A 10865-nucleotide genomic window follows, 5' to 3' on the forward strand; every position below is an offset into this window, starting at 1 on the left:
CGTATCGGAGCATGATGAGTTGTGGTATGTGTTAAAGGGGCGCTCTTTCGCCCAGGGCACATGAAAACCTGGAGCCAGCCCTCCCCCCCACAGTTTGTAGCCAAATAACCCCCATTTTTCAGTGCGTAACTTGTATTATGAAGTTAATTAAGGTTGACAAGCTTAAGAAAGAAGAATTGATGCTTTTGGCATTCAAATGGGCACTGTAGGTGTGTTTCCTGTCCTCCTCTCACTGCCGACTTTTATTCCCCATTGACTTACATTGGGTTTCGTGTTTCGGGACGACCCCGACTTTTCCCTATAATCGGACGATCTTGCTCGACCCGACTTTTGGAAAAGTCGGGTTTCACGAAACGAAATGCGACCCTAAAAAAACAAAAGTTGCTCAACTCTAGTAATTAGGTACAATAGTTTACCGGTGTGCCTCCAGGGATCAGCATATAACGGAAGTTGTCATGGCCAGGACCGATGCATGCGCTAAGGTGCCGTCACCCACAGCATGAACAGCGTTAGGTACACAGACTGCGCGGGCATATAAGGAAGCATGACGTGGGTCTGTACTCAGCGTGTGCGCACTGAAAGGCCACAAATCAATATGACACAAAAAGAATGCATGTGCGCATAGAGAAAAAGAACAAAAACAGTTCATACCATAAAAGAAAACTCACCATTATGCCTCATTCACACATCGGTGTTGCACATAATGTGTGTTCTGTCTATCTTTTTCACAGATACAACTCAAATTTATAAAAATCTATAGTGTTATTCACGTGTCCGTGTTATTTCACGGACCGTTGTCCGTGCAAAACTCACCGAGTCTGTTTTTTTCTGGCATCATAGACAAAAAGTACCAATATGATGAAAAAAACGTACAGCATAAGGATGGAATACGTGTCTCATTTGTATGCTGTCTACTTTTAACATTGTAAAGGATAGCAGAAGCTTTGTAATCCTGGTATGCATGGCTCCTTATCCCCTATCCTACTCACCCACCAGTGTGCCCTCGCAGCATCTCGGTGGTCCCGGGGTCTAGTTCGCAGCATCTCGATGGTTCCGGCTTCCAGCAGCACTTCTGATGCAATCACGTGGCACCCCTCATAAGGTAATGGATATGCGCTCCACGCCTATGGGAGTGGAGACGAGTGCATGTTCATTCCCTTATTGAGCGGCGCCACGTGATCATGCTGGAAGAGCTGCTGGAAGCCAGAACCATCTAGTTGCTTCGAAGGCGCCGGGGCCACCGAGATCCAGTGAGGGCACGCTGGTGGGTGAGTAGGATGACTTCAGGAAGCCGGTGGCTGTCACTGTGCACTCCTATAAGAGAAATGAATATTTATTTCTCTTTAGCAGCGGGCACAGTTACAGTTGCAGATGCCAGCTTATGCCTTTTGTGACCTGCTGCTCCGCCGCTCCTACCCCTCTCCCGCTGGCTTTCTGGACAGTAGACTCGTGTATAAGCTGAAAAACTTGGCTTATACACGAGAATATACGGTATTTATCTATCTGTGAAAAACAGTGATGACACACTGATGGTACAAACAGAAAAAATATGACACACTGATCCAAAACACTGGTGACACTGATACCATTTTGTCCTGGATCTGTTAAAACATGGACGTGTGAATAAGGACTTATATATAGTTTGCGTCAAAGCTTAATAATTATCACAATTTCCAGACACATCAGGTTTTCAACAGTGTAAGTAAATGGAAGCTCTTTCCACGTTTTTCTGTCTGGTCCTATGATTACTTTTCACACCCTTGACTGGCTACCATTAAAATGCCAAGACAACAGTTTTCAAGTCCAGCAGTGATTACCACCAATCATCTCCTAATGCCTTTGCCTCCATTACCTTGATGATGTCCTCATTGCTGGATTTACACTCTGTAAAAGAAGTAATATCAGTGATGACTCCAGACACTTCAATAGCCAGAACTTTCACTGGGATAGCCACAGTCCGGCCCGTCAGAATAGCTGTGTTAATTATCTCAGTGTCCTAAAAGTAAAAAATTTGCAATTATGAAAATGTGGAGCTCTATGCACCAGATATATAGCATATTAGCAAACTTTACGTGCAAAAACACGTAATGAAAACAGAAAGAGCTCCATAAATGAGCATGAGTATTCCAGCCTCAAAACGCATAGCAACAAAATTTAAGCAAAAGTTTTATTAATAAAAAGTAAAGGATGAAAGAAGATGTCTTACCATAGCCAGAGGAACTATAGCTCGAATATCCTTCTGGATTACTGTCAGTTCTGTCACTGCTTTCTCCATTTCAGACGGAGGTTTTTGACCTTGATATTCTAAATGCCACATTACACGCCTTTTTACAGACTGACTTGTGAAATTCTCCATCTCGAAGTCCAGCTGCATTACAGGGTTAATAGGCTCTTCAGTCCTAAATGTAAAAAGGAAAACAATAGACTGGATAATTAGGTTGATTTGTTGTTTAGTACATCTAAATAATCCCAAGGTCTTAAGTATAGGAAAATAAATATTAAATGGTTTTTGCGGCTTTGGTCTACAAGTCTGCAGTCACTCCATGTGACTGGGGACTTGTGAATCCTCAATCACACACAGTGTGCTGTGAGGATTCTCCAATGATGGCGCCAGGAGTGACGGGCGCATGACTCCAAGTATGTGATTTGCATCCATGTGGTCATATGCCAACTAGATGGACGCAGCCTCTCTGCAGTGTAAGCGTATTGTGTGAGGCCGGACAAATCTAGTTGGAATGTGGCCAGTAGTATGCAAGTGTGGTGCTGTGAAGATTCACAAGTCTGCATTCACATAGAGTGACTGAAAACTTGTAACCTCAGGCCGGACAATTGCTTTAAAGGGAATCTGTCACCAAATTTGACAAACTATTACTATGGGCATACAGGCTATAGACTGCAGAAAACAGTCCTCCCTGTGTGTCTCATATCAGCTGCGTTGTTGCTGAGAAATCGTGATTTATCACTTTATATCAATTACCTCTTCCTTGCTCCGGGGCTGATGGTGCTGTAAGATAACTCTGCCTCTAGAGCTTATTTTAAATATAAGGGGGAGTTACCAGTGTGATATGTAATGGTTACATGTAATGTATAATAAGCTCCGGAGGCAGAGTTATCTCTAGGCAACATCCGCCCCGAAGCCTGGAAGAGGTCACTTATATAAAGTGATAAAAGAGGATTTCTCAGCAACAACACAGCTGATATAAGACACACAGGTGGACTGTTTTCAGCATTCTATAGCCTATATGCCCATATTAATGGTTTAGTTAGGTCAAATGTGGTGACAGATACATCAATTACTAAAAAAAAGTCTCTCCTACATATCTGTCTCTTTAGGTCGGATTTTATTAGGCTTCATATGAAGCCAAATGAGCAAGTTAAAAAATACCAAAAAAAACGATAAAAGTGAATAAGTCAGAGAGTGAATTTGGAAACGTTGAGCTCAGTGATTGCAGCACTATTGACAAGACCTCATCGGTACAGCCGGTAAACAATCACTGAAGCACTGGTGGAGACAAGGGGAGAATGCTGAAAGTGGAAAACCCTTATTATTGCAACAATATATAAGTTTTCTCTCAAGTATGCAAAACATGTAAGGAGTAGGACTCCTCTTGCTGCTGTACAAGTGACTTGCTCATGGCAATGCCATATATATGACCTTTGTTTTTCATGATAATGAACATTTTCTTGACCTTTGTTACTAGATATTAAGTTTCTCGAAATTTTGATAACCAGAAGTAAAGAACACTGAGTCAATAAAACATTTCTTCAATTTATTCCACCTAACAGGTGAGAGTTTCAAGCTGGATGCCTGCTGAGGAGGAATTACATGACATTGTTCCTACAGAGCAATATTACAGTATGACACTGGTAGAAGATCAGAATTCGTGATCCCAGCAGAGTATCACCAATCAACTTCAGCTTGGGTCTCACATCAAGTCAAAAATCCCTTATATTAACTATAACTTTATAGCTATCATTTCTGTGGAGCTCCAAAACGTTAGCACAATAAATGCAATATAGAACAGAAAGAGGAACCTCTTTTTCAAATGACATGTGGGCAGACGAAGAGGCCGCCATAGCAGCAATTAAAGTGCAATTTATCTTGTAATACTCAGTGTGACAAACGAGAGCCGGGCGCAGGGGAACCCACCGCCGTCACCAATCTGTGAGGGAGGTTCTTACACAGATACCGCTATCTGGTGCCTCCCTTACCCTCAGGTCTGTCAGAGAACTGCACCTAGGATAAGTAGTCGCCAGAGAGGCTACCATGTTACGTACTGATTATCAGAGTGCTCTGCAGTAAGGGAGGTATATATATCACCAGTCTCATGCCAGAAATACATATATATATATATATAAACTTCCTGTCCATCACTGCCAAGATCCCCCAATAACACCAGAACGGTATGCTGCCACCAGTTCCTCGTTAGAAATAAGCCCAGTCCATTAACAAGCTTATATCGAGTCATAAACCAACCCCAGATTGCGTATAAATACTAGCCTGACTCACAGACGTGGGAGTTCTGGATTCGAGGTAAAAGAAAAGCCCAAAATTAATTGATATTTTAATTTCCAAAAGGTGCGCTAGATAATACAAATATATACAGAGTAATATACAGATATTACAGCCAGAAGTACAGATAAAGGTAGAGTACAGGTATAGGATTACAGTTAGCTGTATGTGTGCTTATAGCATGTGGATCCAGGGAAGCTCTCGAATCCACAGGCACTTTCTTAGTTTCTGGTCCATCTACACGCGTGTTGCGACATGGCTTCCATGGCAGAACAATGACAAGGCTAAATGTGTGTAGCCAGTTTTTAACCCTTAGCTCGACCCCCCACATATTTGCCACCGCCCCTCTGTGTTGGACTAAACTCTCTTCCCCTGTCCTCCTAGCTGAAATAATTCCAATATCTAGGATGGGTCATAACTTCCTAGTGGGAGGTCCAAATGGGATGACTAATGTCCCTACGGATTTGTCAAGGCTTGACTGATATGGAGAATTCAAACTTGGGTCAGCTAAGTGGTTCTGGAGAGCCAGTCTCGATAACTCAGTAACTGTGACAGCTAGAGAATGAGGAGACCCAGGTGTGTGTGCGTCGGGCTCCCAGGATTCTGGTGGTATATTGGACTTAACCCTAAGATTCCCGATACTCTCATAATTCATCTCTATGTGTCGGTACCTCTCCGGCTATGCTTTCCATTGATAGAATGAAAAAAGTGGTTTGGTACCGTGTTAGCCAGTAGAAAAAAATATATAAAGTGCTCTCAGTGAGAGAAACAAAATAGGAATCTTGTGGGTATGATACCTTTTAATGGCTAACAAATAATAGTGAATGTTGTTACAAAGCAAGCTTTCGGGGCTACTTACGTCCCTTCAAATATTTTGTCATATCAGCCTGATGAAGGGACATAAGCAGTCCCGAAAGCTTGCTTTGTAACAACATTCACTATTATTTGTTAGCCATTAAAAGGTATCATACCCACAAGATTCCTATTTTGTTTCTCTCACTGAGAGCACTTTATATATTTTTGATAGCTGATTGATAGCTGGCTGCCCTGCACAAAAGACAGCAGGAGGTCCCAGCTCTTTTCCTCCTCACATTAATTAACACATGGCCTCTAATTCTCTGGCCACATGGCAAGGTCCTGTTCTTTTGAGGAATTGTGTATTTATCTTATAGGTGGGGCCACAGTTCAGGAGCAGGGGGAGAAGTCTGGATAGTATATTGGGAATGAAATTAATAAATCAGAATAGTGTCTCCCTCGTCCCTCACACTCAGTGAACCAAAAAAAATGTATTATTGTTAAAGAAGCAGTCCCATCAAAGTTTTTATCCTCTTAATATATTGCAACCACTATATTATATAACACTTACAATTGCTCATTTTGCCTTTCTGCCCAGTAAAATTTTCTTTTTTCTCTGCTCTATGTAGAAACAAGAAGAGTCTTTTACCAGCAAAGATCATTCCCCTCTTCAACTCCTGCCCCAGCTGCTCCCTCTCCCCTCTGCCAGGGACTTTTGAAGTGTCTCATACAGGGAAAATTGACCTCCTGTTTCTACATTCATCCACTCAATGCTTTTATTCTCCTTTGACTTGCATTGGGGTCAGGTTTCGGACCTAGTCGGACCAGTTTCATCTGAAACAAATTTTGTTTCATGAAACCGGATCCGACCAAAGTCGCTCAACTCTACTTAGAAGCTTTCTGCCCTTTCTGCCAGTCAATTTTAATGACATGATGTCATAGACCTAATGGAAAAGAGAATAATTATCTGCGTAGAAAGGAAAAATGAGGAATTGTAAGTACACAGTGCTATAAAATATGATGATTGCAATATATTAAGAGGATAAAAACTTTGATGGGAGGAGGAGTGCTTCTTTAACATTGCACCTTTACTACACTGCAGTTTCCAAAAAATCAAAGACAATGGCAACTGTATTGTGTAACTCTGTATACTTAACAATGAGATTACTGAGATGTACAGAAAAGTCAATCAAATTAAATTTATGAAAGAGTTGAGCAAAAAGTGATTGGTTGGTACTCTGTGACAGCTGGGCCAGAGTCCTGGGAATGTCGGCATCCAGGCGCCTCTTGTGATTTCTAGACCCCCAGGATGACCTGACGTCATGACGTCTGCAGCTCGTGTCATCTACATCGGCAGAACTTCAGTGGTTACAATTGCTGTTGACATGACATCACAGTCAATCACTAAAGACCGGGGCAGTGTCAGAGAGGCAATGCTGGACCCGAGGAGGATGACTAACAGCTCTGTCTGTTATTTTATACCTCTGTAACCCTTTTGTACAATAGAATGTTAAAAGGAACAGTCCGTTTAAATACATTGTTTATTCAAGTTCTGAAAGTGCTGTGGCCAGTTCATTTGATGTTTGACAGAAATAACTATTTTGGCATGTGAGGTGCAATATTATTATGTCTATATTGTTCTGATACTCTTTAAGAGACAAAGTAGAATTTATTGTAATGAGTTATAACAGTGTAAAGTGTAGGTCTAATGTCCTTGCACCGCTGTGGAGTGGATTGCTTCAGGCCTCACTATTGTAATGATTTTTTTGCTCCACTCCATTCATTTTAGACTGAAGAATCTGGAATAATTTAATATTTTACATAATGACATTCAATGTACATTATGTTATGTTTCTCAAATTGCTCTAAATCCTAAGACTTGTTCATAACTATGTACCTGTAGTCCGAGATTGTCTGGCATACAAAATAGGTCTAAAGTCAATAAATCTCAGATTTAGCTGAAAAAGTGTAATTAAATTATAACAGATCAAATATATAAACTCTATTGTATGGCTTAACCTTTTATCAGCTGGCAGATCTACATAATGTGGTTTTAGAAAGCTTGGTGAGGGTCAGAAATAACCGGAGACATATTGAGTCACATTAAAGTGACTCAATAGTTCCCTGGACGGGGTCCCATTTTATGCTCATTGTAGCCTTCTCGATAGATGAAGCTATGTAACCAATGAAGGGTTTGTATGGCTACCTTTTCACTTATTTTCTTTCTTTTCCTTCACATAGCCGGCAGTCCTGTTGCTTTAGATATAAATGTAAAGGAGTCTTTTGTTATTCAGTTTATGGACTCCAGAGGGTTGAGTAAGTTAGAAGCAATAAAATATGCTTCACTTACCCTTAACTGTTCCAGCAGTGTCTCACCTTCACTGCCTCAGTCATCAAAATGACATCAGGAATACACTGAATGTGAGGGCTGCAGCCAATGACTGGGCTCAGTGGTCATGCCGTGAAGTAAGCACAAGAGAACTGAGCCCAGTGATTAGCTGAACTGGTCATGTGTAAGCGCTAAGATGTATGCAAACATTGAATATATAACATTTGAACGTCATCCCATCAGCCTAATGCTGTTTTCAATTAATGCTAGATCATACCTGCCCTTTAAATTTGTATATATATATATATATATATATATATATATATATATACACTCACTGGCCACTTTATTAGGTACACCATGCTAGTAAGGGGTTGGACCCCCTTTTGCCTTCAGAACTGCCTCAATTCTTCGTGGCAGAGATTCAACAAGGTGCTGGAAGCATTCCTCAGAGATTTTGGACCATATTGACATGATGGCATCACACAGTTGGCGCAGATTTGTCGGCTGCACATCCCTGATCCGAATCTCCCGTTCCACCACATCCCAAAGATGCTCTATTGGATTGAGATCTGGTGACTGAGGAGGCCATTTGAGTACAGTAAACTCATTGTCATGTTCAAGAAACCAATCTGAGATGATTCGAGCTTTATGACATGGCGCATTATCCTGCTGAAAGTAGCCATCAGATGTTGGGTACATTGTGGTCATAAAGGGATGGACATGGTCAGCAACAATACTCAGGTAGGCTGTGGCGTTGCAACGATGCTCAATTGGTACCAAGGGGCCCAAAGAGTGCCCAGAAAAAATTCCCCACACCATGACACCACCACCACCAGCCTGAACCGTTGATACAAGGCAGGATGGATCCATGCTTTCATGTTGTTTACGCCAAATTCTGACCCTACCATCCGAATGTCGCAGCAGAAATCGAGACTCATCAGACCAGGCAACGTTTTTCCAATCTTCTACTGTCCAATTTCGATGAGCTTGTGCAAATTTTAGCCTCAGTTTCCTGTTCTTAGCTGAGAGGAGTGGTACCCAGTGTGGTCTTCTGCTGCTGTAGCCCATCTGCCTCAAAGTTCGACGCACTGTGCGTTCAGAGATGCTCTTCTGCCTACCTTGGTTGTAACGGGTGGCAATTTGAGTCACTGTTGCCTTTCTATCAGCTCGAACCAGTCTGCCCATTCTCCTCTGACCTCTGGCATCAACATGGCATTTCCGGCCACAGAACTGCCGCTCACTGGATTTTTTTTCTTTTTCGGACCATTCTCTGTAAACCCTAGAGATGGTTGTGCGTGAAAATCCCAGTAGATCAGCAGTTTCTGAAATTCTCAGACCAGCCCTTCTGGCACCAACAATCATGCCACGTTCAAAGGCACTCAAATCACCTTTCTTTCCCATACTGATGCTCGGTTTGAACTGCAGGAGATTGTCTTGACCATGTCTACATGCCTAAATGCACTGAGTTGCCGCCATGTGATTGGCTGATTAGAAATTAAGTCTTAACACACAGTTGGACAGGTGTACCTAATAAAGTGGCCAGTGAGTGTATATATATATATATATATATATATATATATAATATACTGTATAAAGCTCAATGTGGGGGTGTATGTATGTATGTCCGGGATAGGCATCCGCACTGCGCAGCTACAGCCACAAAATTTTGCACAGTCACACGTCTGGACCCCGAGAGCATCATAGGCTATGTTGTGAGGTGAAATTTTAACCCCGCGCATTCCAATTCACCAAACAATTTTACCCCTATCTACATAATGGGGGAAAAGTGTATGTATGTATTGGCATCTGAACCGTCGTAGCTACAGCCACAAAATTTTGCACAGTCACGCGTCTGGAGCCCAAGAGCGTCATAGGCTATGTTGTGAGGCGAAATTTTAACCCCGCACGTTCCAGTTCACCAAACAATTTTGCCCCTATCTATACATAATGGGGAAAAAGTGAAAGGAAAAGTGTTGGAGGCAAATTGACAGCTGCCAGATGTGAACAAGGGGGACTTAAAAAATGAGAGCAATGGCACCAAAGAGTATATACCGTACAGTTGCTAAGGTGGGGTCCTGACATGGGATACTCGCCACACACGGGGATATGAACACACACACAAAATGCGCCACACACTACCACGTGCTTCAACACATATACCACCCTCAGCACACATTTCACCACACATACACCAACCTCACCACATAAAAGTCGAAACACAAAAGTCGCCACGCTGTCCCACAGCTGTTTAAAAGATGAAAAATGAGCTGTGATTGGTTGCTATCAGCAACAGTTTTCTTTGTAGATAGTTATGGTAACCGAGGCCTATTATTCTTATCATTTCTATGGTGTTATCGTCCTTCTGTAAAGCTGGAAATAACACAATTTATTACCGTGCCAACACAGACCACCCTCTGACACAGACTGCAGGGGGAGCCCAGTATCACACAGGATAGGATTAGATACACAGCTCAGCAGTCAGTATCACACAGGATAGGATTAGATACACAGCTCAGCAGTCAGTATCACACAGGATAGGATTAGATACACAGCTCAGCAGTCAATATCACATAGGATAGGATTCGATACACGGCTCAGCAGTCAGTATCACACAGGATAGGATTAGATACACAGCTCAGCAGTCAGTATCACACAGGAGAGGATTAGACACATGGCTCAGCAGGCAGTATCACACAGGATATGATTAGATACACAGCTCAGCAGTCAGTATCACACAGGATAGGATTAGATACATAGCTCAGCAGACAGTATCACACAGGATAGGATTAGATACACGGTTCAGCAGACTGTATCACACAGGAAAGGAATAAATACATGGCTCAGCAGGCAGTATCACACAGGATAGGATTAGATAAACAGCTCAGCAGTCAGTATCACACAGGATAGGAATAAATACATGGCTCAGCAGGCAGTATCACACAGGATAGGATTAGATACACAGCTCAGCAGTCAGTATCACACAGGATAGGATTAGATACATAGCTCAGCAAACAGTATCACACAGGAGAGGATTAGACACACGGCTCAGCAGTCAGTATCACACAGGATAGGGTTAGATGCACAGCTCAGCAGTCAGTATCACACAGGATAGGATTAGATACACAGCTCAGCAGTTAGTATCACACAGGATAGGAATAGATACACTGCTCAGCAGACAGTGTCACACAGGATAGGATTAGATACGCAGCTCAGCACACAGTATCA

At 42.2% G+C, this 10865-nt stretch overlaps 1 protein-coding gene across 1 annotated transcript in view; it reads right to left on the minus strand.

Annotated features, from left to right (window-relative positions):
* TMEM132E (transmembrane protein 132E) overlaps positions 1-10865 on the minus strand; it is an 861007-nt gene that overhangs the window by 124707 nt on the left and 725435 nt on the right. The window contains exons 5-6 of the mRNA XM_073558935.1: positions 2207-2399; positions 1853-1996 (exon numbers count right to left, since the gene is read on the minus strand). Coding sequence (XP_073415036.1) covers positions 1853-1996; positions 2207-2399 — 337 coding nt within the window. The remainder of the gene's footprint in view (positions 1-1852; positions 1997-2206; positions 2400-10865) is intronic.

Source organism: Dendrobates tinctorius, unplaced genomic scaffold (assembly GCF_039654945.1).
Source record: "Dendrobates tinctorius isolate UK_male_01 unplaced genomic scaffold, ASM3965494v1 ptg000263l, whole genome shotgun sequence".
In the NCBI taxonomy this organism is placed as follows: Eukaryota; Metazoa; Chordata; class Amphibia; order Anura; family Dendrobatidae; genus Dendrobates; species Dendrobates tinctorius.